General features: G+C 33.3%; 1 protein-coding gene across 1 annotated transcript in view; it reads left to right on the top strand.

Annotated features, from left to right (window-relative positions):
• LOC129738361 (hemicentin-1-like) overlaps positions 1-27,190 on the top strand; it is a 310,036-nt gene that overhangs the window by 260,706 nt on the left and 22,140 nt on the right. The window contains exons 15-16 of the mRNA XM_055729545.1: positions 8,435-8,612; positions 24,991-25,201. Of these exons, the coding sequence (XP_055585520.1) occupies positions 8,435-8,612; positions 24,991-25,201 (389 nt within the window). The remainder of the gene's footprint in view (positions 1-8,434; positions 8,613-24,990; positions 25,202-27,190) is intronic.

Here is a 27,190-nt window from a genome sequence, read left to right on the forward strand (position 1 = left end):
ACAAAAATGACAAAAATGACAAAAATGACAAAAATGACAAAAATGACAAAAATGACAAAAATGACAAAAATGACAAAAATGACAAAAATGACAAAAATGACAAAAATGACAAAAATGACAAAAATGACAAAAATGACAAAAATGACAAAAATGACAAAAATGACAAAAATGACAAAAATGACAAAAATGACAAAAATGACAAAAATGACAAAAATGACAAAAATGACAAAAATGACAAAAATGACAAAAATGACAAAAATGACAAAAATGACAAAAATGACAAAAATGACAAAAATGACAAAAATTACCAAAATGACAAAAATGACAAAAATGACAAAAATGACAAAAATGACAAAAATGACAAAAATGACAAAAATGACAAAAATGACAAAAATGACAAAAATGACAAAAATGACAAAAATGACAAAAATGACAAAAATGACAAAAATGACAAAAATGACAAAAATGACAAAAATGACAAAAATGACAAAAATGACAAAAATGACAAAAATGACAAAAATGACAAAAATGACAAAAATGACAAAAATGACAAAAATGACAAAAATGACAAAAACGAAATATTAAATGACAAATATTACATTAACGCCCAAAATGACAAAATAAATTTCATTTCCTAACTCCTTAAACTTAATTAAGGCATTTATGAATGAAAAAGCTCATTCTCACTGTACGAAACTGATGCTCTTTCTATGACTATCAATAACGGCGCCGACCACGTCCTAGTAGTTTTTTAATATTATGGAAAAACAGAGAAAGAAAGAGAAGATATAAATTGCGCTTTTAGCCCGAGGTTCAAAAAAGCAAAACGCTTTTGACTAGTGTTTCATTGAATCATGAAAATTATTTTCCTTAATTTTATAAGTTCCTATTGAGGGCTTTTTATTGATTAAAAGGCTTGTTTTCAAACTAATATAAACCGAAACAAAAAATTAACAACCATCGCAAAGTGGATATTTTTCAAAAATACATTGTTTGAATTTTTCCTTAACAAAACATTGTTTAAAGTAAAAAGTGATTTCTGCAATTTTCATGATTATATTTACACAGATAATTAATATTCAAAGGAGAGATCCCACATTATTCTTCAATCGTTGCCTTGCTAAAAATATCGCACAGCAGTTTCTATCAAGTCCATTTTCGTCATCCATGGTAAGACAGGAACTTATTTGGTAAACCATTTTTCGGCAGGTAGCTTATCGGAGAATATCTGATTTCGTTTTCAAACAATGGTATTATTTTTTTTAAATTTTACAAACAAAAACTCGCACAAACTTAATCAAATTATGTACCTGAATTGTAAAATAATGGCAATTGGAAGTTAGGTAACTGGCAGATAATTGTAATGTGGATTTCAAGCATTTTGTAAACGATAAAATTTACCCTTTTCTTGTTTATTTAATAATACGCAGATATTTCAACAGTGGTCAAACATCAATTTTGAATTAAAAAAAACGATTGCATATACCTACAAAGCTAGAAAACGATGATTCTTTGTACCGCCTCTGAAACTATAAAACACCCAAACGCGTAAAAATAAATTATCGTTAACTTTCCCCTAGTTGAAAATTCCCCCAGAATGGTTGCTTTTGGAATTCATATCACAAATTATCATACCAATTTTGACTCCAGCCAACCATCAGTAACGAGGGGCCATAAAACAACACCAGCATCACCAGAACCCGGTCTTCTGAATGAATTCGGATAATCCGACTTTCTAAAACGCTTCAAATACGGCGCACATGTACCCATCATTAACAGATAGTAATTGGGAAGCGGCCATTCCTCCGAAATCTTCGCTGCTAGTCCACGCGTTCATCTTGCAAAGCTCATCTGTGGCAAAAATATTCCCGACCGGACCCAAGCCAAGCATGAGGCCCACTGGCGTTAACCTGCCATCCCAACAAACCATCAAAATTTCGTTCATTTCTATGCTCCTGTACGATGATTCGCTGACGCTTTAAGGGCGCCTCCTACGCGGAACAACCGAGGATGGTCCTACATACAAGAAGCTAGCCACATTGTATGAGGCGATCGCCTAGCTTGTACAAAGTACTTCATCAGCCCGACCTACACAGAACTCAGCTGCAGACTAGGACTGGGAGGACTGCCTCGAACTTCCTCGAAAAAGGACGTCACTCACCGGGGATACGTCCTGGCTCCGGGATACGTTTCCCGAATCCCGTGATCCCACACTTAGTCGGGTGCGGCCTACCCACGTTTTGCTGCTGATGCTGACTTTGCTCAAGTCAAGTGGATTTTGATGGAGCACCATCCAAGTTTCGGCCGGCTGGCTTTCCGTATGAATAAATGCATACGAGTTTTGTTTCCGAACTTGTTGTGAGTGTGGGTGTGTGTCGGTATGTTGGCAGGATAATTCTCATCCGAAGAGGCCTTCCAGCAAACCGACATCATTCCTCCCGAGAGATCCGGTACTGGCATTGTGATTGAGTGCCATTTGTTTATACGACGACTCGGTGTTTTTCCTCTATGGGCGTCGCAGTTTCACGACTAAGCACCAGATGGTGGTTCCGGGAAATAGATTTACGCGAGGCCATCTTTCTCGAATAAACCAAAGCTGTCCCCCCATTAATGGGAGTCAGTCCTTCCGGTCGGTCGTTCATGGAAATTGAGCAGGTGAAACGTTGAGAATGGGGCACAAAAAATGCCATACCCAGCGGATACCAATGGGTAAATAAATTTCCGGTCTGTTTACCAACTTTGATTGCATGCGGTAACAACTGGAGAAATTTTCCGGAAGGCTTTGGCGTGACCCAGAACAGCCATCGGGCAACCATCATCATTGGCATATGGGTAATTAGAATGAAATTATGCGCCAATCTGAGGAATAGAGCCCCTAAAGGCAGTGATGCGGAACTTCGTCATAATTCATAAAAGCCGGAATGGAGATGATTAAAGCTAAATGAAAAAGTGGGATTAGTTAAAACATTTTTTTCCCATAAAAGTTGTAAACAATCTTCAATCTAAATAAAATATCATCAATGGATGAGTGCTAAGTCTCTACCGAAATGATGCTAAGAAAAATTAGTAATGATTGTGTGAGATGGCCGAAAAAATTAAGAACCCAAAAGCAACAAGCTTCACAAATTTAAACGTAAAACTAAAACCAAATCTTTTCACCTTTAACTCAGTTCCCACCATTTTTGATAAGGCTCAGTATCCAAGCAACTACTTTGTTGAACGTTTCATTCATAAATTCAGACATATGATTTTATGTATAAGCGATTGTTTTATCGTTTGCTCTCGAAAACATCAATGATTACAAGAATTCAGCCAAAGAAGTAATATTTGGTGAACTCCTGGTAAAAAAAAAAAAACAAACAAAAATTAACAATTAATGCAAATGGACTCTTAAACACCACAAACAATTCGTCTGATGAACGCCCAATATTATTTTTTCAAAATATAATTTATCTGTAACGACACGGACCGGTGCCAATGGGTGGTGTCGTTGGATTAGTTAGGAAATAGAAGGATTCTTGCCACGTGGTTTTGGGCCGAATAAAATAGCGTCAAGTAATGTCGGACAGATGGTAGCCACACGGATCGGAGCCCTTAAATATGTGTTTTCCGCGGGATTATGATGGATCAACCTGGGTCTTCGATGAGTTAGACGACGTGCTCTGGTTTTTAGTAGCTATAGTTGTCATAGGTCGGCAACCTGCGGCTGCGATTTTCTCTTTTTCCTATTTATTCGTTAATCTGAGACTTTTCATAAAATATTATCTGTAGAATTTATGCAAAGATAGATGACAAATGCAGCCTTTTGAAACACAATTCTTCATTTTGCGTAAAATTTGAACAATTGTTTCAAATAAATATGCGTCTGTTCGGCGTATAAACATTTGTTCTTACTTGTCAATTCTCCACTGGAATGACGCTTTCCATAGCCTTGTCGTGCAAGTGTAACAAATTTCGTTACTCAGTTAAAATGGCTAGGGCGTTGGATCTTCCTTAATGGTGTTTAAGTGAGGAAGAAATATAGGTTGTTAAAAATAGGGTGTCCAGCGACCAAAACTGACCGAAATAAAAGAGGTGAAATTAGTCAGAGGAATGTTTTAAAGGAGACTTGAAGCGATTTTCATTATTCACAGTGAAACAACTCAAGGAAGTATCGCGCCCGGACTTTGACGTTAAATCTTCGCTTCACTTAAGAAATGAAAACAGAGAAATAGAGGTTGAATAAAAAAAAAACAGTTTAAAGGAAACTTTGTCTATTTATGCCAGATGAAAGATTTTTGGGATAAGCTTGAGAAAAAAGTTTTTTGAGGATAATTATTCTCATGATTTTCTTACTAAAAATATATCTGATTAAAAAAACTTCTCATTTTTAAACTGGAATTTTTCTCGTTTATAAAATTTAAGTGCATAGCTTTAAAAGTAAATAATTCTTTTGGTTACACCACACAAAAAAAAATTATTTGTACTTAAAAATTACGTTAAATTTATGATAAATAAGTTTTATTCTACAAATGTGTCTCAGGTTTTTAAATTAATGTAGATTTTGACATTTGCATTCAAATGTTATTTATTAAACATGCTCAACAACTTTTTTGTTTGAGACCCCTTTTTCCTGAAGGGGGGGAGGGTTTGTCATCTGGCACACGAATTTTCATAGGTCATGATGTGCCTTGGTAAAAATCATTTTTCGTGTAATTATTTTTCAGATTTTTTCTTGCATTTTTATGGAAAATACCTAAATTTAGGCTGAATTTGCCTGGATGTTTTTAGTAGAAAATTTAGAAACCGAATGCCCGGATTTGCCGGCCTGGATATGCACAGAAAAAAATCTTGAAAGCTTTCTCAATAAATAACGGATTTAAATTTGAATGGATGCATGAAATTCATACAAAATTCCAAAACTATTGAGAAATTACAAACTAAAGTTTAATAGCTTTTTTAACTCGAATCAGCATCGAGAATGAATGTAAGTTTAATTTTTTTAGAAATGAATTATATTTAAATAAAAGCATTGAAAATCATTTAAAATTTCAAGTGTGATGCTTGCTGTCGAGATTTACCAAAAGTAGACAAATTGGAACAAAGTTTTAGTAACGGACTCTTTTTAATTTTTCATTAAGAGTTAATCACCGTTGATTTATGCTTATTAATTTTTTTTTCGAAACTTTACTGTTTCTTCATTATTTGTCACGAATTTTCCGTGATCAAAACACAGATTTTTATTCCAGTAATCTAAGCTTTAGCAAGTATTGATGAATAACCTACAATGTATTGAATTTCGCATAATGCTGATGAATCACAGATTATCCAGATGCACAAAATTCTGAAGACATGTTCGTTTGATATCATAAATTTTCAAAATTCTTGATTTAGAATGGCATATGTAAACAGTTATTAGGAGTCTATTTTTTGAGGATTAAAATTTAAGGCTACACTAATTTCAGTAGAATTTAACCCCATATTTCTGGATTTATGATTTTAACATTTTTGTCGCCGTTTATAATATTTTAATGGCATTGCAGCGAGATTAAATGTGTCTAGATTTGGAAAAGATTAGCTAAATCTGAAATCGCTTGATAGTTTAAAGAAAATTTATTTTCCTTTACTTGGTTATTTTAAAAGCTTTTCTTGCTTTATCAACCGATTTTTCTTTGAATTTGAATGTTTCAAAACTTTATTTATGACAATATTTCATCAAACGAACGCATTTCGATTAAAGTTATCATAAAACAGTTATAAGCTTAGCTTAGCTTAGTTGACTACTTATATCCACCTTAAATCATTGAACTTGAAGTGCTTAGATATGAATATATATTTAAAGCTTCAGATAACATATTTTATTAGACTTTGTTCAACTTACTCACTTCAAATTCCATGATCGCTGACGTGGCTAAACAGAACAAGTTCTACTTCGCCAATGGTTGCTACTCCGTGATCGATCGAGGCCATCAGCTTTGTGCAAGGGCCAAAAGAATGGTGCTTGGGACTAGCAGTTCATTCACAATGCACAAAACTCATGCTCTCCCTTTAAAAATGATCAATAACGGCGCCGGCCACGTCCTAGTAGTCAATGAGGAATGAAGGAGGGATTGTTAGTTGGATACTTCATAGAATCAATCAACAACTTCTTGTCCCTTTACATTCCAAAGATTTATTTTGAAAAATTCAGAAACAAAGGTAAGTCAATATCTTCAACAATAGAAACCGTCTATACGTCTGCGAATCTATATTTAAATATCCAAGGAAAGGGTTGCGTTAGTAGGGGGAAGGTTATAGATCGGGATCCATTTTGGTGAATGGTGCGATCGAGTTTTCCTACACATCCTATGCTCCTAGATTTTTCTTAAGGAAACACCTATTTTTATCTTTGAGGCAGTGATCAAAAGTTAAATAGTAAAGTAAAAGATGTGTTTAAATTTTCGTGTAACTAACTTGTTTTCCTAATTCTTGTTCCTAATACACTAATGTGTTTTCAAAAACGACCCTTTAAAGTAAATATTCTTCTATCTATAAGGAGATATTTAAAATATTAAAATGTTGTTAATGGGTGAAGTGCATCTCCTTTCTGTTTTTTTTTAACTTGTTATGGTTATCATGAAACAGTTATAAGGTTAAAAAACGGGTATGTAAGTGTCGATAAACGACCATTCATGATTTTTTTGTAATTGACCCATCGACAGCTAATTTTTGAAACTCAATATCCTTTTTCTACCAAACGCTTATCGAAATGGGACCTTGGGATAAATTATTTGTCGTAACGAAAGCTTTGTGAATAAATATAATTAAATCAAATCAGCCCACAGGGCCTTCAGAATTTGGTGCATAACTGGGTTTTAATGTCGCTTCCAAACCAAATTTCTCATAGTTCCATACAAATTTTAGGCTTATTGAATCATCTTTTTTCATGGTCCAATCCCCTATATTTTGCACTGGAATTTGTGCTAGGCCTAGGATCTCTTTTAGCTTGCAACTTATAAGATTTTCATCAGTCGGCTGATTTGGTTACTTTAGTGTCCATTTACTGACTTTAAATTAATCAAAGGCCTTTGAAATTATTATTTATTATTCCTATTTTCCTATTCCTATATTTTAACAACTATTTGTTCAAAAAAAATTCTTTTGACTTCAATTTGTAGCGAGTTAAATTCGAAATTTAGAAGTATAATTTTTTTCAATGTGTGTTATGAACTGAAAAATTTACATAAAATATATCAAAAAGTTGTTTTACAAACGTTGTGACGTCACGCTGGAATAGGTCAATTTATTTTAAATATTTATTTGTTAAATTACAAGGAAAACATTTCTTCAAAAACAACGTTCACTGGCATTTATTTCGATTTTCCATCCAACGGGAGCATTATAGCCTTTGCTAATAAAAGTTCGTTTCCCAGATACACCATCTCGTTTAATGCAGAAAACAAATGAAGCCGCCGAAGCATGAAAAGGTATCGCCAGCAATTTTAGGGTTGATTACCAATTTCGATCGATAACATCTCTGCTGGAACCGAGAATTACTCCTTTTGCCGAATAGTTTTTTTTATAATTCGATCCTTTAAGAAAAAGTTTAATCAATGCAGAATGACCAATATCCAGCCCGAAAGCTAGCTGTTCTACCCTAATTGGCAGCACTAGTAATTCGAATAAAAAGCAAACTTCAAATGTGACCTCGCCACATCCGGTGCAGCAGCCGCTTAGAACAATCCCCATGTATGTGTGTCTCTGACTGCTATCAGACCCCTCGGCTTCGGCTACCCCAATTCCCATTCCGGCCGCGACCTTCCCCAGTGGGTCTCCAGAGTATTCCAGACGTAGCCGAACCATCTCCGGATGCCGTGGAACAAAAGCAATTAAAATTTAATCCCAGCCAACACTCTCGCTGCTCTGGCTTTGACTCTGCTGAATGGTTTGGCTCGAGTTGGTTGTTTTTGTTCAATTTTCCGGATCCGGTTGGGCTTGCTTTTCCGGATCCGTTGCTACAGCGCGCGCCGGCTTGATGTTTGTCGGAATGTTAGGAATCTTTTCCCCTTTCCAATGATTGTGGTTTCAAATCCGAAGTTAATCGCATTCCGGGGCGCAGGCTGAAATCCAAATGTGGAAGATTCCACATGATGTTTGTCGCGTCGCATTTGGGGAGTAGTTCTATCGAATGGACCTTCATAATCGGAACATGACTCGAAGCTGAGAAATAATTTATAAATGAAAATTAAAGTTTTTTCAAAATTATTTGTAGAATTCATTTTGTTTTTTTTTTGAAAACTTATAATATGTTTTAACTAGTTCTTTAAGGGTTAATTTCATTGAAGCTTAACTTGGAACCACAAAAGTTTCAAGGCGCAAATATATTTGTCAGTTTCTTCCTTCCACATTGTTGCTTCCAGCTGCTGCCACTTACACTATTATCACATATTTGTTTCCTTCCTTCCTCTGTAAACAGGCGACGTTGGCACCGTTGTTCCGGATCCAGGAGCAGATGCCCCAGTTTAAGCTGCACAGTTTGGAACCGGGCCGGGATTACCAGCTGATGGTGTACGCGGTCAACGCCAAAGGCAAGAGCGATCCACCGTTTGTGATCGAAAAAGTCCGGGTGGGGTCGGCCCTGATTCCTCCCTATGGTGAGTAAATTTGTATAATATTAACAAAGAAAGATGAAAAAACCTCAAAAAATAGTGGGAAGACTATAAAAAATCATTTCTATAAATTCATCCTTCTTTAAAAAAAATATCGGAATTGGATACCCGAAGGTGAAACCCCGGGACGTCAATTCAACATTCCAACATTTAATTCACCTCTCCGAATATCTCTCAGGACAAGCACTAGCTGGGATCTTTCAAATTGAAAGCAATCAACCCCGACAGCATCCATTTGTCACTATTGGAACACAACCGCACCAATTCCCTGAGCCATTCACCGGAATGAAGCTCTCCCGGGTTGTTAATTTAGGGTTTTTTTTTTCAGCTACGAGCCAACCCAAAATGTAACAACCAAAATCCCCAAGCTTCCGGAAGGGAACGGAAGGAAAGTTATGGAGTGAAGTTGGGGGAAAAATGGGGCAGTAACCGAACCGTGCCTTCTGATTGACTTCAATTCTTTCGAATATTTTTCTCATTCTAGAAGCACGAATCAAAAGCTCGATTCGGTAGATTTATCGTTTCTTCTTCAGCACACCGAATGTTGCCAAAGAGCCTATACCCTGGGGGCGCACTCGGAACTGCCAGGTTTTCCTTCTCCGGTAGGCAACAGTAATTAATTTGAATATTTCATTGCCGTTTTGTGGCTGATGGAGCAGGGCGAATCGAAATTTCTGCTCTTTTGGGTTCTGATTCGACAATTTGTGTGGTGTGTTTTTTTTTCTTCGGTACGTACAGGTGTTGTGTAACTTTTACAGCATCTCTACAAACCCTGGTAGCATTACGTTGATTCGGAAAGGACAGGACGTAAAGAAGCTCCCGCTGGTCTTGTTAGATTTTATTAAAATTTCATTACAGGAAGGCTGCCTGAGACTTGAGAATGAGTTGATTGGAACAAATGTCTGTAAAGATGAGAAATACATTTCTTGGGATCGGAGAGCACTTTTGTCCAATCACCATTTGATTAAACCTTAGCATTTATTGATGGGCTCGAAATAGAATTGTTAGAACCGATTCTTCTTCTAGAGTCATGTTTGTTCTTTTTAAATCTTTTCACAGAGTAAATTTAACAATTTTTAGTTAAAAACATAGGCTTTGGAGTAAGGCTGAATATGATGATTGGTCAAGTTGGTTTCTAACCAATTGAGTGTTTGACCAAATGTAGACCAAATATAGATCCGATTGAGAGGATTCCACTGAAAAGCATCCATTGGAAATCTTCTGTAGCACATTCATCTTTTTCAAAAATTTCAATTATGAGAAAAATTTGGCTTATTTAAAGGAACAAATTGAATATGATAAAGTGATAGATTGAGTTGTTTTTGGTGTAGTTGAAGTACAATTAATTTTGAAAAATCAATATTTTCTTCGTTTGTTATTAAACACAAGCTAGCTCAAAACAGTTGTTCGAGTAAAAAGCCGTTTACAGAAATCAAACATTGAATTTAAAATTCTTTACTCACTCGGTAATAAGAACAAAAAATTTCTCTCTTTCGTTCAGCTACTAAAATTGATCTATATATCTTGACCCCAAAACAAGTCTGTTCAAATGCTCAATCTTCACATTTATAACAAACTAGCTGATCCCGTAAGAGCTCCGTTTGGCTTTAAACTTCTAATATGGAGCTCGTGTTTGAATGATCATTGGAATGCATTTCACATAGATATTGCATTAAAATACCCTTTTGTTTGTCTATCAAATTGAAATTCAGAATAATAAACTGATTGACTGTTAAAAATAACACCTGTTCCGTGTACAATTTTTTGTTCGGATGCATAATAACAAAATAATGGCAAAAATAATCACCATGAATCGGAAACAAATTATCTGTCTTGAAAAACGCTCATGTATGAGTATCGATCTGATGCAAATTAATGAAATCATTTCAAAACCGTCGATCTTTTATTACGGACGTCGCACACAGGAGTATTTCACCCAAAAACCTGGTCAAAAGTCAAAATTTAAAAATTTACTATCACTATGATTTTTTTTTATTTGCTTCTTGAATACATTTTGCACCATATACCAGTCAGTTTTTCAATATTTGTTTTTTAACGAACAACAGCAGCTGTCGGAACTTCAATATTTTTATTAAGTGGAATTTTTCAACACTCCGTATAAAAATTGCGTCACTGTTAAACATGTGATTACAGGTTTAAGAAATGACTTAAAAGCAAGTTTTGAGATGGAAAATATAAATGAATGTAAGAATATTATGTTTAAGGATTAGTGGTTTCAAAAAAAAAAATGATTCAGATACCGCATATGGAGCTTTTAAAAACCGTTTATTTTGTTTACAGTTATCAAAGCTTTTTTTGTTAAATAAGTTTTTTTGTTTATATTACCACCCAGTCCCAGCATTAATTTTGACATCATCAGAAAATTCATAACTTCATGAACCATGTACAGAAGAAAAAACTTCCGCATACTTCCACACTCGTGATATTTTCAATGTTGAAGTTGAAAAATTTGTCTTCTTTTTCATAAAATTCCTTCATTTCGGCACGTTTATTTTAAAGAAATTTAAAGATTTTTATATAATAGTTTAGAATAGGGTTTTATTGCTTATTGAAAATAATTTATTTACTTAATGATTCATTTTCATTAAGGTGAATCTGGAACATGTATTCGCTGCATTTTTTTGTTGAATTTTTGAAAATTATACACTATTTATTCAGATTTTAACAATGAAAACTCTTGGATTTTTAGTTACGGGTTTCAAGACGAGTATTTTTTTAAAATTGATTTAAGATTTTTGTTTGCATAACGAACGTTTATTCATAACTCTGCTGTTCAAAATAATCATGCAGTATAGATATCGCTCTTGAGAAGCAAAACATATGGGAGAGTGGGGAATCATGGGCCACTTTTTTTCGTTGTTCCATAACTTCTTTATTATAAAAGATAAAATGTTAATAAAAAATGGTATGGTTTTCTAAATTTTCAAGGTATCATAAGGTATATTTTTTTTTATTTTTAATAAGTTATTTTCCCCAAATTCTGATTGTTTGAGAAAAAGCTATATTTTTTGGATTTTGAAAAATGGTGGGGAATCGTGGGCCAATCCAAAATCCAAATTGACCAAATATCATGCAAAGCTTATGAGTTGACCCAAAACTGTGATTTCATAATTCATTTCGTTATTTTAAAGCAATTTCAGATGATGAAATAATAAAGAGAGCTGTGTATGTTCGCATAGATTTCAAAACCTGGCCCGCGAACGTTTTGCAAAATTTCTTATATAGGATGGACAAAATTTTACAGATAGGAAAACGTATTTTAAGTTCTGAAAGTGTTTTATACACCATCAAAATATTGGTGATTCAAGATGTGTGGCCCACGATTCCCCACAAGCTATGATTTGCAAATTGGTTGCGTTTGTGTGACTTATTGATGTTTCATAAAAATTCCTTTTCCACGTGAAAGATCATGACAAAAATTAGATTATAAGCGGATGAGCATATTTTCGTTATGCACTATAGGTTCCCCATCGATGAAATTAGCAAGTGTTTTTTTTAATTATGTAAGTAAATTTTTCTATTTTATTTTAGCTTATTAAATAAAAGAAGCATATGATGCGTATTTCAGTTAACAACATATAGGAATATATGCTCACGCAAAGCGACGACGATGACAGTTGGTTTGAGATTTTTATCTCAACACACATCTGAGATATCAAAAGTGGCCCACGTTTCCCCATGGCCCACGATACCCCACTCTCCCTATATTTTAGCGAGAAGGCTTACTGAAATTTTACGATGTGCTCTAGATAGACAAAACATGCGTGAAAAATACGGAAGCTCCATGAAATAGTGCCTATCGATATTCTAAGCCCTGCCGCACAAATGAACTAATGGCAAAAGTACGCATGCTTCGGAAATAATAATAAAAGTTTCTGAGGCTGCATTGCAGGATATTTTGAAACCTATTACATAAAAATCTATAAAAAAAATTTTGATACAAATTTGAAAAGAAATTAGTTCAATGAAGTTGTATGAAAATTAAAAGATTTTCATAAGAATTACTAGCTGACCCGGTAAACTTCGTCTTACCATGTTTAACTTGGCGTCTCGCTTTCGTGAACATGTCCTAGTTTTTTTTTCGCATATCCTTTTTGTCACGCTTAATTCTATCGAAATCAAACCTAAAAATTTAAACTCATTTCTACGGGTCTTTACATAGATTATCAAAACATTACCCTCAATCAATCTTACATGCATCTTACAGGAAGATTTTGATCTACTTTTCTTTGATTCGGATGCTTTGAATATTGCCGAATGGTGTCAGGTATGAGCTTCTCGTTGAAAATTTGAGTTTTTCATCACTCAACGTGACCATCAAACTTGGCAAGCCTCATGAAGCATGCTTAAAAAATCCACTCTTTGTAGCTTGTTCCATAAATAACTTTATGATGATAATATCTATGTTTCATTTATTAAATACCATTTAGTTGATTTCAGAATGGGGGTGCCCAATATTATGTCTAACGCAGTACTTTCAACTCCCGAGTTTCTTCGGAGAGGAGATTTTTTACTAACCATTTTCAAGCAGCTTTTTGTTCACTTTTTTCACCCTTGGAAGCAGTGATGATTAAATAATATCCATATTTTCATCAAAACCATGTCAAAAAAAAGTTCACCGCTTTATTATTAATTTCAGCAAAAAATGCTAATTAAATTCCTTTGAACATTTACCCAATTAATAAAAAAAAAACGATCGGTTTTGAAAGGAGGAAAAAATATGTTTTATTTTTTTATATTCAACCAAATAACAGCAATTTTATTTGCATTTTTATCCTAATGGATATAATTGCTAATTTAAACCATTGTTTTTTTTAAGATTCTAACTGAAAAGGTTATTTAATTTTTAAAAATCCGAATAGAGCTAATCTGTTAAGGCTACAATGATTCCATGAGTTCATTCGTTTTTTTCTGGAAGTTTTCATGTAAATATACCTCGAAACCTTTAAAAATATATAAGTGTCTTTCGGCTATCATCACAGTTCAACTTTCATATTCTTTCAAAAAGAAATATTTAAGTAAAGGTACATTTATCCCATCTATAACACGCATTTGAAAACACATTGCTCTTTTTCAGATGCGTTAGCGTAAAGACTTTGAAATAAATTTAATACTTTTTTCTGTTCGTCTATTTTATCAACTTTCATTGATATATCTGCAGTTTTTTCCAGAATAAAATAATGCTTGGTACTTCAACTTCGCTGAACACTGTTTTACCATAAGACCTTCATTTACATAGACATTTAATAATTTTGAATATCCGCTTCAGATTTAACATTCAGCATACCTTTTCTGATCATTTTGGAGAAATAATTCTCCTTATGTTTCATGACTAAAAGGCGCGTTACCACCGTTGGTTTCACCGTGTGAAATGACAGGAGTTAATATCATTTTCGACACTTTCAGGTCATAATAAAAACTTATCAAAAAAAATTTTGCTTCTGCTATCAAAAAAATAATGCTTCTGGAATATCAATCACAGAAAAACTTTTCAACAAAAAAGTGGATCTAAAGTCTCTTCTATGTAGCCAAAATATGTTAAACATAAACACACTTTCATGTTAAGTACGTACTTGAATACTGTGTAAACAAATAGGAACCTGTAAACAGTTTTTCGGTGAATGATTTAAAAAAAAGTTGAGTTTATTTATTTAGTCAGATTGTTTAATTGGGCTCAACGGTTTATAGATGAAGAAATAATGTGAACATGTATATATGAATAACGTATAAATTTTTTGTAAATATTGAACGTTTGCACTTGCTCTAGTGTATTTTTTAACTGAAAATTCTTTCATTTTTATTGATAACTTTCACTTATGCTTGCAGAAAATCAAAAAGTTCTTTGCATTAGGCCTTAAAATAAACATCAATCCTATATAATCCTTTTTAAAGGACAGACTCTTGTTCAGCTCATATGTCTGTTCATCTTCAATGGATTTTGTTGTTGTTCTGTAAATTTAAAGGCACCCGAAACATTTTCAATTAAACACATTTGTACATGTTTAAAAAATGTTTCTAGGGGTATTGGATTATAAAATTGTATGTAAATCTTCCCACTTTCTTTTTTTCAAATGTCCGCAAAGAGTCATACCATAATTTTATATGCATCAGTACTAAGTTCATATTTTTCAGACAACAATTTCTGCTGAATTTAAAATAGTTTTTTTTTTTAAATCGTTGAAATGGTATTGATTTGATTGGCAAAATATCAAACTGGGCGTCATTCATTACTATGTGCTGTCCAAATGATCTAGGAATCAAGAAGAAAAAAACACATCTAGGCTTCATATCGCTACCACATGCATTGAAATTATGCTTGGTTTAGAAATGCGCGCCCAAATATTTCAACTAATCAGTATGCTATGCCATCGTTACCATCCTCTCTCGACGTTTGCTTGCGACGCCTTGGACGACCATGGAGACGAAAAACAAATCGCCCGGCGCCCGAAGTAAAGAAAATCTCCAAAAATGGATGTCATGACTTTAATTTCATTCAAAAAACTACAAATTTGATTATTACGGACAATTGATGCGACTTTCTGTTATTTTTATTCGATATAAACCGATTCGCATGCCTACAGAATATTCTAAAAATAATTTCATTTCAATCGTTTGGGTAATTTCGGAGGAGTAGTACTACAAACACCGTTACAAGAGAATTTTATATAATAGATTTAATGATATTAATATCATTCAAGGAGGAGGATAATATTTGAAATATCAACGGATTCGATAATAATATCTAGGAAGGGAGAATGCCACGGTGTGGTAAATTCCTGAAAAAAAAATATTGATGTCGACTTTTATTTTATCAAAAAGCTTAAAAATTACTGCTAGGTAATTGAATTGGCTAAACATTATTGTTATAAACTTTAATAATATTTTAAAAGTCTTTTTCCAGTTATACCCAAGTAACACAGATCAAGCCAATTGGCTTTTTGAGTTTTAATATGGTTTTATGATAACTTTTCGATGGTATCCAATTTTTAAAACGGTTTTATTGTAACAAAGGAAATGCTTCATTTATCGTGTGTTTTAAAAGAGCCCTGAAAGTTTTGCTAAACCTTGAATAAAACACTATCTTAAGAGTGTTGTAATAATGTTGCAAAAGTATTGCTAAAGGTTTAATAAAGCACATTTGATGTAGGCATGATAAAACTAAGTGACAGATGATTTGACAATCGAGAAGAACGTATACACGTCTCAACTTGTTTACCTCTTTTTGAGATAGCATAACCTGTTTTGAAAGGATTATCACTCAAAATTGAGAAAAACGTGCTATCAAAATGATATTAATAAACCCAGCTAAATTCATCTGAAAATAAAAAAAACCAATTTGTTGTATCCGCATTCAAATTTCAAAACAACCTCAAATCGATATTCGCTCAATTCTTAGGGTTCGAATAAAAGCACACTGTGAGTGAAAGTTTTTTTTAGAATCGATAAGAATAAATGTATAAGACAATTAATTTACAAGTATGCCGAATAAAGCAGTTGGTTTATTTATCCGTCCCTGTCTCTCAATGCGAAGTTAATCCACAGACTAATACGGACAGGACACCCTTTTCCAGTTTTTTGCAATTTTTATGGGCAATGTCGGCACCAGAGGCGCGTCAATCACAAAAATTAACTGCCATCATCGAAGCTGGCGATTTTATTTTGGTCAAATAATTAAGTTTAAATTCATGTTACCATGGCTTTATTGTTTATGTCTGTTGGTTGGAGTGAACTTGAGTTCAAAAGTTTTGGAATATTAGCTATGGAGAAAAAACCATTGGAACCGCAAAAAAAAAATCTCCGGAAGTCGGAATACCTCCAATGGAACTGATTAGAACAGTTAAGAAGGTTAGTTGTTTTCATATTTGTAATCGAAAGCTAATCAACGTTAATTATAAATATATTCCAGAGCATAGCAGTCGACTCATCGCGATGCCAGGAAATAAATGCCTTAACACTCGTCGGATTTGGAAAACACTGGTGGACCACGATGACTTCCGTTAGCCCCGGAAGTCGATGGGACTATTTAGGATACGGTAACGAGCCATTATCACAAGGTGGATGTTGACTTCGAAGAAGCGAAACCTGTTGGTGTTCCTTCAGATTCCTAGAAGCTGTATCCGTATCCAGTCGGTAGTTTTGAAGGAGGTGCCGTTGCTCCTGTAGCACGACGAAGGAAGGAAGAATATTGAGAACTGTGGCCCGAAAATGGAGAAGGATCCCAAGAATATCGTTGTGTGTTAAGTTTAAAAATAGTTTAAAAAAATTTGAAAATGTGTTGTTAATAAAATATTTGGATCCGAAAACTAATAATCTTTTCCTCTTTAAAAAAAAAACCAAATAATTTCAAAAAAAAATTTATTGTTTTTAAACTGAAAAATCGTTGAACCACCAGAACTGGGCAATAATTTCTGGTGGGGTTTTCATATCAGCTTCCGGTGATGTTTAGCTTCGTTGTCAGTTTTAACCGTTGATCTTCGAAATCAGATTTTTTATATAAAACCCATCCTAGCAGAGAATGATACACACTAAGAACACTATAGAATCGACAAGTCGTGAATGTGTGGTACCGGCTTCTTTCGTCCTATCCAGGCGTCGTCAAGCATACCAACTAGAGCCATCCAGCTGAAAAAAAAAACAAATTTTGAGCAGTGGAAATGTACAAATATTACAATTTTGGACTTCCTTTATGTCTCATTTAGCTGCGTTCTTCCGGATGTTCCGCTTTTACGGAATAAGTTCACTGGCAATATCGGCGAAGGTCAAGATAAAGTTTCAAATTTCAAACGGTTTTCCTTTTCGGGTTTTGTTTGTTTACTTTCTGACTGATCAATTATTTCCATGGCTACTTCGACAATTTTAAGGTTTTTTTTAAAAGGGCAATGTCGATAACAGATGGCAGTGCAATCACTTAAATGCATTTTTGCGAAAAATTGGAATTTTCTATGGAGAGTCATGTCTGTATTAATCTGTGGTTAATCTATAATTACGTCATCCAATCAAGAGTTAACAAAATTCTTTCCGGATCAATCACTCATGAAAAGTTCTAGAAGACTACAGCCACCGGCTTTTCCTCAGCAAAGACGGAGAAATTGAGCTTCATTACAAGTGAAAATGCTCATTCTATACTTTCATCAGCCTCAACAAGTCAGGATGAAGACTACTAGCAATGGCCGATCATTAAAAATTACGATTTATTTGAAGAGTAACGTAGTTTTGATTATCGTAAGCAAAATATCCGATGCACTTTTTGTAAAATCGTTTTATCGCTTCCAATTGAAACAATAACCATAATAGTTTTATATGTTGCATAGTGCTATTAATAATATCGTTACCTAAATCGTTAGCATACTGTTTGCAGAAAAGTTCTCCCATACAACTGTTTTAACAGTTTTTAACAGTTACATAACCTAACTACATATTCAAAATACAATTATTTCGGAATTCACGATTTAGGCAATGTATTTCACTATTTCTATAATCGTTTGCTAAACGTGTTATTGCGCTTCATCAAATCGTCATTTGTCGATTTAAGATATCGTTTGGTTATAATCCTCAATAATACGGGTTATAATTAAGCGTTAAGGCCAGGCTTTTGATAACAGAAAATGATCTATTTCTAAACAGTCTGAGATTATTTGATATCAATACCTACTTTTTATTTAAAGGTAATTGACCATCCTCCAATTGTAGTCAAAAGGAAACAAAACGAAAAGTTTCATGAATGCCTTTTGCCAAGCAACAAATCGAAATGATCTCATTTACTTCGACAAACTTATCTTACTGAAAAATGGATGAATCCATCATGAGCGTGTATTCCATTTAGAGAAACGTCAAACGAAGTTGTGATTCAAGGTTTCTTAAAACAATTTTAAAACTGTTTGTTGAAATTGTTTTATTACAACATTTTTCAAACCGGTAAAAAACAATTTCAAAACTGTTTTACAACTGCCTTAAAATGTTCAACATTATTTTACTGAACGCCATGTTGATGGTGAAATTTAATCGAATTTACTGACGCCATCTTGCTAGAAATAATATCATAATACTAAAAACTAGACATTTTCAAAAATTTGACAATGTTTGCGGTACTATTTGTTGTATAGGTAATGAATTTCGATGCAAAACAAAAATTGCATAATTTGAGCAAATTGAAATGTTACTTGAATTATTATTTTTGAATTAAAAAAATTCTTGAAATTGTGTCAACCTTGATTTTCTTAGAGGCGCGCATATGTTTTGATGCTATTTCATATATATTTCACCAGAAATCTGTGATTGCAGGAAGTTTCATGCTAAGACATATTAAAAATGAAAATGAAAATATTTTAAAAATAATTTAAATTCAATCATCACCAATCACCAAATGTTTGTGAGAGGAAGTGATAACACGAGAAAAAACGGAACAGAAAGCTCCCACAGTAGAGTATCTATCAAATTTCACAGCTCCCACAGTAAAATTCCTATCAGATTCCTTTACGTAGTTTTAAAGGAGCTGTGGATAGTCTTAAAAGAGCTCTGAAAGGTTTCTTAAGGCCATGTCTATAAGGTCGAATAAAACTATTCTGTTGGATGTTTTATTATAGCGTACAGAATAAGCTTTAAAAACGTTAACAAAATGGGCCCTTTTGGTCATATGTTAGCTTTAAAGTAGTTGTGCTAATAGCGTAGAATGCGCTTTGGCTTATAAAGTAGCTTTAGGAAATAGTCTTAAGCGGACTGAGAAGGTTGGAATGAAACTTAAATTGTTACTTGGGATAGTAAAGATATTGAACAATTAGTATGGATGGACGACCCTCTTTACCTACCCGTCTCCCAAAATTTGACACCTGACATAAATCGGTTGTGCTGTACAATTCATATGATCGAATTTCCGTGGAAGTCCGATGCATGACAAAAGAAGAAATTGATATTTGTTTCAGCCTAAGCCTTCATTTTGCGTCTAAAGTTGGCTGCACGATGTTGCTCGGTGTGTGCAAAATAAGGCGTGAAAAGCACTATTTTTGGTAATCTTTTTAACATAGCCATGCAGTATCACATTTTACAAACTTTAAATGTTCAACAAAGTGGTGTACTTTGATAAGTCAAAAACTTTGTGGGACATATTATAAAACTTAAAATTAACTGAAAAAGTTATTATTAATAACCTGATTTTTTGAGGTTGAGTTTCTTATTTAGCCGATAGCTCGGAAAATAATTATTTTGGAACTTTGATATCTAAGACAAAGTTGTAGAAAATTTAATTTTAAACAAATTTGTCCAAGACATCGAAGAGCTAAAACCTATAACAGGGAAGTTAGTAATTTTATCAAACTTTTAGGAGGATTAATCAGAAAAATAATAGTTTTTTATTATATAACTGATTTTGCTGACAAACTTCTTCGAAGACATCAATAAGATAAAATGTGAACTTAAAAAGTTATAAACTACGATCACCTTTTTCGCATTTTTGACCACTGTGCGTGCACTGGTGAGGCCGCTAGCAAATCAAAATTCGAGGTTATGAATGAGGTCAATTTTTCGCCAATATTATCGTCCGTATATACCCTTAATCCCTTCATAGTACAAAAGCAAAATGGTTATTTTTGTTAATTCTATCTTGCGAGCCATCGAATGAAAAGGTTCGGCTCGAGATATAATTGACTCTTTGTGGGTGGGTCGGTTCAGGTACTAGGAACTTAAATAAGTAAAGGTAGAAACAAAATTCACTTGAAAAGACCAATCGAGGGTTAAGTCATTAAATATTACATTTTTTTGATTTTGATAATACATTTCCAAAAACAGATTTTCTCAATTTCTTGCAATTCAAAAATATGTTCTAAGCATCGTTAACGCATCTCAAAAAAGTTTTGTTTTCATAAACAAACACAAACACTTATGCATCTCAATGAAACTTGACGTTTCTTCGAAGAGATTCCATTAACTGAACACTAGGCGTACAAATTTCGAGGAAATTATTGCTACCAAACCCACAGAACGTTTTCTATGCTTGACGTGATCGTGATCCTCTACGCCACGGTTTTTTAAATATACGCTCATTTTACTTATAAAACATGAACCCATATTTTTATAAAAAAAAACTCAAAGTCGTTCAAAAGACAAAATCATTTTTCAAAATCAATGAAATTCATAGAATGTGTTATTGCGACAATCTATCGAATCCTCCATTAAGTGATTTGTCACGGCTCAAGGCCCATTTTCCGGTCTCCAGGATGCTTCATGATTGCTATAAATCTATTTCTGCATTCTAATCTACTTTGTTGTGCACCTGATTCAGTTCGAAACAACCCGGAAAATAGATGACACTTGTTTGTCGTCGTAGAACAGAACCAACTCCAGCAGTTGGCCTTTGACGTAGATTCTGACGTAGATTCTGACGTAGAATGTTGAAATACAATAGCTACAACAGGTCATGAAAAATAAATCTTCCATTTCGAAGCTACCCCGGAAATTTGTGAAATCATCCTGAACACAACCAAACGTCGTCTTCCGTTGGTTGGATCGAATTTTGATTAGAAAATCCATTTGCCATTGATGCCGAGTGGCATCAATTTTTGTCAGATTGAACCTCAGTATAAAGTATCCGAAACATGGGGCACATCAATCTTGTTCTTGTTTAGAGCATTCGGATGTGCGTTGTGCTCAAACGTTCCCCGAGGCGTAAAATTCAGATCACCCAAATTTGATCTCAATCTTTCAGTGAGATGGAATGCTAAATGAAGGAAGGCGAATACAGAAACAAAAATTCAAATGAACGCTGTGCCGCAATTGATTAGCAGGAGAGATTTTCTGCTGGAGAAAAATGAAACCATCTATGCTTCCCGTTGTAGATTTTTTCTGACAATCACTGGCACTCTGAGAGACTTGAGCACCAGAATTACGGTAACTTTTTTTATTCAAATGAATTGGCTCTTTACCAATGAAGCCAAATATGATATAATAAGATAATATTTTGTTGCAGTTAAGGTAAAACGTTGGACTGCTTGCTCTATTCCAGGAAATCCAAAGAAAAGTATGATTTTAAAACTATCCCATGGTTCATTTATTCTGTGAATTTCAAATTTTGCAACCTTTCATACTGAGAGATGGTGCCGGAAATTTAGCACTTCCGGCTTGTTTCCTGGAAATAGTGGTGTTGATTTTCTCCGAATTTCACGTCAACGCGCGCCCAGAAAGGGGAAATTCCATACTAGCGAGGTTTTGAACTAGTCAGGAAAATGTTTGTGATGGGCCATTGTGGTTTGCCGTAATTGGGATCGTTGAATTTCCGTCTATTCAATTATACACTGTATCGAAAAGGCATTCTTTGTATGGAAATTAGTAGGTACACATACGAGGATACAAATAAATGAGTCATGTCGAATTTTGAAATCATCCCACACACATTTTGAAGATTTTCCTAAAACTGAATTATGCCAAATTTCAACTCAATCGAACTTGATTTAGGGCTGCCTCAAATTGCTCACAGTTTCGAATTTTCGACCCTCAAAAATCATCTGAGAAAAATGACAAAAATGATAAAAATGACAAAAATGACAAAAATGACAAAAATGACAAAAATGACAAAAATGACAAAAATGACATAAATGAAAAAAATGACAAAAATGACAAAAATGACAAAAATGACAAAAATGACAAAAATGATAAAAATGACAAAAATGACAAAAATGACAAAAATGACATAAATGAAAAAAATGACAAAAATGACAAAAATGACAAAAATGACAAAAATGACAAAAATGACAAAAATGACAAAAATGACAAAAATGACAAAAATGACAAAAATGACAAAAATGACAAAAATGACAAAAATGACAAAAATGACAAAAATGACAAAAATGACAAAAATGACAAAAATGACAAAAATGACAAAAATGACAAAAATGACAAAAATGACAAAAATGACAAAAATGACAAAAATGACAAAAATGACAAAAATGACAAAAATGACAAAAATGACAAAAATGACAAAAATGACAAAAATGACAAAAATGACAAAAATGACAAAAATGACAAAAATGACAAAAATGACAAAAATGACAAAAATAACAGAGATAACAAAAATAACAAAAATGACAAAAATGACAAAAATGACAAAAATGACAAAAATGACAAAAATGACAAAAATGACAAAAATGACAAAAATGACAAAAATGACAAAAATGACAAAAATAACAAAAATGACAAAAATGACCAAAATGACAAAAATGACAAAAATGACAGAAATGACAAAAATGACAAAAATGACAAAAATGACAAAAATGACAAAAATGACAAAAATGACAAAAATGACAAAAATGACAAAAATGACAAAAATGACAAAAATGACAAAAATGACAAAAATGACAAAAATGACAAAAATGACAAAAATGACAAAAATGACAAAAATGACAAAAATGACAAAAATGACAAAAATGACAAAAATGACAAAAATGACAAAAATGACAAAAATGACAAAAATGACAAAAATGACAAAAATGACAAAAATGACAAAAATGACAAAAATGACAAAAATGACAAAAATGACAAAAATGACAAAAATGACAAAAATGACAAAAATGACAAAAATGACAAAAATGACAAAAATGACAAAAATGACAAAAATGACAAAAATGACAAAAATGACAAAAATGACAAAAATGACAAAAATGACAAAAATGACAAAAATGACAAAAATGACAAAAATGACAAAAATGACAAAAATGACAAAAATGACAAAAATGACAAAAATGACAAAAATGACAAAAATGACAAAAATGACAAAAATGACAAAAATGACAAAAATGACAAAAATGACAAAAATGACAAAAATGACAAAAATGACAAAAATGACAAAAATGACAAAAATGACAAAAATTACAAAAATGACAAAAATGACAAAAATGACAAAAATGACAAAAATGACAAAAATGACAAAAATGACAAAAATGACAAAAATGACAAAAATGACAAAAATGACAAAAATGACAAAAATGACAAAAATGACAAAAATGACAAAAATGACAAAAATGACAAAAATGACAAAAATGACAGTAATGCCAAATATGCAAATAGTTTAAATAATTAAATTTTGAGCATTTGCATTTGGAACACATGTTTCTAGATTTCGTTGGTGTGCGAACTTCCAATCGATTTGGCTTTAACTTTGTTAGAACAGAAATGAAAGAAATTAAGTTTTCTCATTTTAAACTTAATCTCCTATGATTTGTTTAATTTAAAATATACTTGAAGTCAAAAAAATCATCAATCCTACTGATAAACGGAAATGAAAATTGATTATTGTCTCAAGTGCTTTTGAGAAGGGTGTTGTAGCGGACATTGTTCAACACGCCACACAAATCCCTTGTTGAGTCAGTAAACTTAGAAACGGGGGTCTATTCCACAGATTGGAACCCAATTGATAGCTCCATTCAAAGGTTCGAAGGTACTAAAACCATCCCAAACACTTTTTCCCATTCAATCATCCTTCGGGACCAATACAAGTCAAAGGCAAGTTCGGTTGGCATCCTCCCTTTCCAGTTTCGGGAATTTTATTTTTACACCGATCTGAGAGAGAGAAAATTAAAATTGCTGTCGAGCTCGATTTCTTTTAGGAAAGGCCGCGACCCTTTTCTCGTAGCAAAGCAAGAAAACCCGGAAAGGCTATTTCATCTAAAACCAAATTCAGTCAGTCAATCAAATTTGTTTTTCTTTCGGAGGCTGATCGGTTCGTGGATTTCTTTTCATCACAAAAAAGTTAAGATAGTAACCTTTTTTTGTGGCGAGAATACTGAACAGTTGTAGAATTTTTTTCAACTAAAAACGCTGTTAAATAACATCAATTCTGAGAACGATCATCACTTTTCAGAAGATTTTTTTTTTGGTAGAAACGTATTTTTTTTTAAATTTATTTTCTCTCAATTCTGAATAGAAAGTTTCATTCAATCCCAGTGTGCAACGTCGTAACCCGGAATCGTTTTGTTACGACATCGACTACACAACAGGCTGAATCTTAATGGTCTACCGGAAGTAGGAAAAGGGTTTTTTTCTTGCCCATCGCCTTTCAACCATTGTTAACGTTTACATAAGGTTACCCTTATTTGAAATTCCAACATCGGAATAGATACACAATCTTAACTCTTTTTTTTGTTATTGGCGTACCAAACGCACCGCAAAAAAACGTGGGGCCGTATGTGTGTTATCCTACACAACCAATTTGGCTCCCCGGAAAGATTCTTCCCAATTTACCGATGATAAATTGAATTCCTTTTTTTCTTGGATCCAGCAAATCGAATGTGTTACACAATAGTCAAGAAGTTTCTCATTTATCTTTTCTCCCTCTTTTTTTCTCATCTCCCGGAACCAGTTGACGAAACCATCATATCGGAGGATCCCACGCCGGCGGAAACGTCGAATGCGGACAAGCAGAAACAGCACTCGCAGATGGTGGTTTTTGCGGCCGTCGTGGCCGCTGCCGGCGTTGTCCTGACGTCGATCGTCGTGGCCGGCTTCGTGGCGATATGCAGGCTCAAGCGACCGAAACCACCGGAACCGCAGGAAGTGCGCAAGCGGATGCGGTAAGTAGATTGTTTTTTTCCCTTTTTTGCCGGTGACTTTTTTTCGAATACGGAAGCAATAATTAACAGAAAATTTGAATTTGTGGTCTGCCTGGAAATTGATCAAATATCAGATACGCAATCTTTTTTTGAATTCCTTCAAGTGGTCATTCTGGGAACTATTTGTCATAACCTGCCGAAGAAATAAACCTACGTCTGATAACGTCAACAGCAATATTCTTGGTGCAAATTATATGACCTGAATAATAGAGTGAAATTTCTCAGAGAAAATCATGAAAAAAACCTAAAAAAATATTATTTCATAAATTTTATCCGAAAATATTGTAACAATGTTTAAAAACGATTTTTGAGCAGTGAGCGGCGAAAACTCATTTTCGTTGAACATTAAATATTTGTACTTTTCCTTTGAATCTGGAATTTATGACTCAATAAAATTTCTTTTCTATTATCTATTTTCTTAAAAGGATTATGGTTTTAAAAAGTCACTGTTAATGTTTTATTTTACTCTTTTGTACACTTTTCGAGACAGTTTACCGGACTTTTGTAACCCATTTATACTTACAATTTATTTGTTAACAATCCTTGTTCATGCTTTAATTTTTGCCTTACAAGATTGAACTTGATAAACCATGCCGTACACCTAAGGTTGCCAGATTTTTTTTTTGCATGTATCTGAGCCGGACAGTTCCGAGGTTTTTTTTTTATCAAAATCATGAAAAAAAATTATCAAAACTCATCAGAAGATCTTTAATTGCATTTTTGGCTCCCATAAAACCTTTCATGAAAATTTTGAGCGCATAATTACAAAATTTTTCTTTGATTTTGTGAATAAAGTGAACGAAATTCGACCTTTTTTCAATGAAATCCGAGCATCCGGGCCGGACTGGACTTTTCCCAAATTTTGTATTAATTATCCGAGCAAACTCGGATTGAACCGGGCAATCTGGTAAGCTTACGTATACCGTAAAAATGACTGCTCTAAATTTTATTAATTTTTTAGAGAATAAATCACAGAATGATACATAGAAAATAACGAAATTTCAAATATTTTTTGTTAATTTATCAGAATTCGATCCAGCTCATGCCTTTAGGAACGATTTGAATGAACAATTTAAAACTTCTGGTCAATCAGTGTAGATTTATCATGAGCTAGCCAGGCTGTCCGACTTTATCGGGACTTGCTCGGATATTCAAAACAAATTATGGGCTACTTGAATTTTGTTGATAAATCCCCAGATTTCAAATGATGAATCTGATATTGAGTTTTCAATTTTGAATCGTCAATATGAAGCTTGGCAATGTTTCAATTCTGCATAAGAATATACAAAGTTTAAGAACTTCAAACCCGAATATGATTCACAAACTCAGGATGGTTTTAATTTTCTCGAAAAAAAAATGAAAAAAAATGAATGAATGATAAGCAAAATCCAATTTGAACATGGATTTCAGCTTCCTTTCTCGAAATAGAATCCTAAACGGGATACAGAGCTTGAAATACGAAAACAGAAATATTTTTATTTTGATAATATGGAACGAGAATAAGGTTGCCAGATTTCCCTGTTTTATACGGGTTTGCCCGAATATTTTATTTAAAATTTAGTAAAAGTTCGGTCTGGCCCAGTTGCCCGGATTACATTAAAAAAGCCTGGATTTTTTCCTTGTTTATTCTCATTCTCATTCTCAAATCAAACTATAAATATAAATTGTGTAGTTAGAAATTATCATTATGCATTCAATATGAAGTTTTTTTTAACAACTGTCATTAAAATAATTATGAAAGGTTTTTCAAAACACTTGAATACGATTTGAAATATGCTGATAACTTATTATGAAATATTTTTTTTTTGAAGTTGTTTATCTTGACTTTTGTTGAATAATTTTTGAGTTTTGACCAAATTTTTTTTGGATATGGCCCGAATTTTTGTTCGTCAATTTTGAAATCAATGCCCAGATTTCGCCACATTTTTAGATAATATATTCCGGAATTTT

Source organism: Uranotaenia lowii, chromosome 1 (assembly GCF_029784155.1).
Source record: "Uranotaenia lowii strain MFRU-FL chromosome 1, ASM2978415v1, whole genome shotgun sequence".
Classification (NCBI taxonomy): domain Eukaryota; kingdom Metazoa; phylum Arthropoda; class Insecta; order Diptera; family Culicidae; genus Uranotaenia; species Uranotaenia lowii.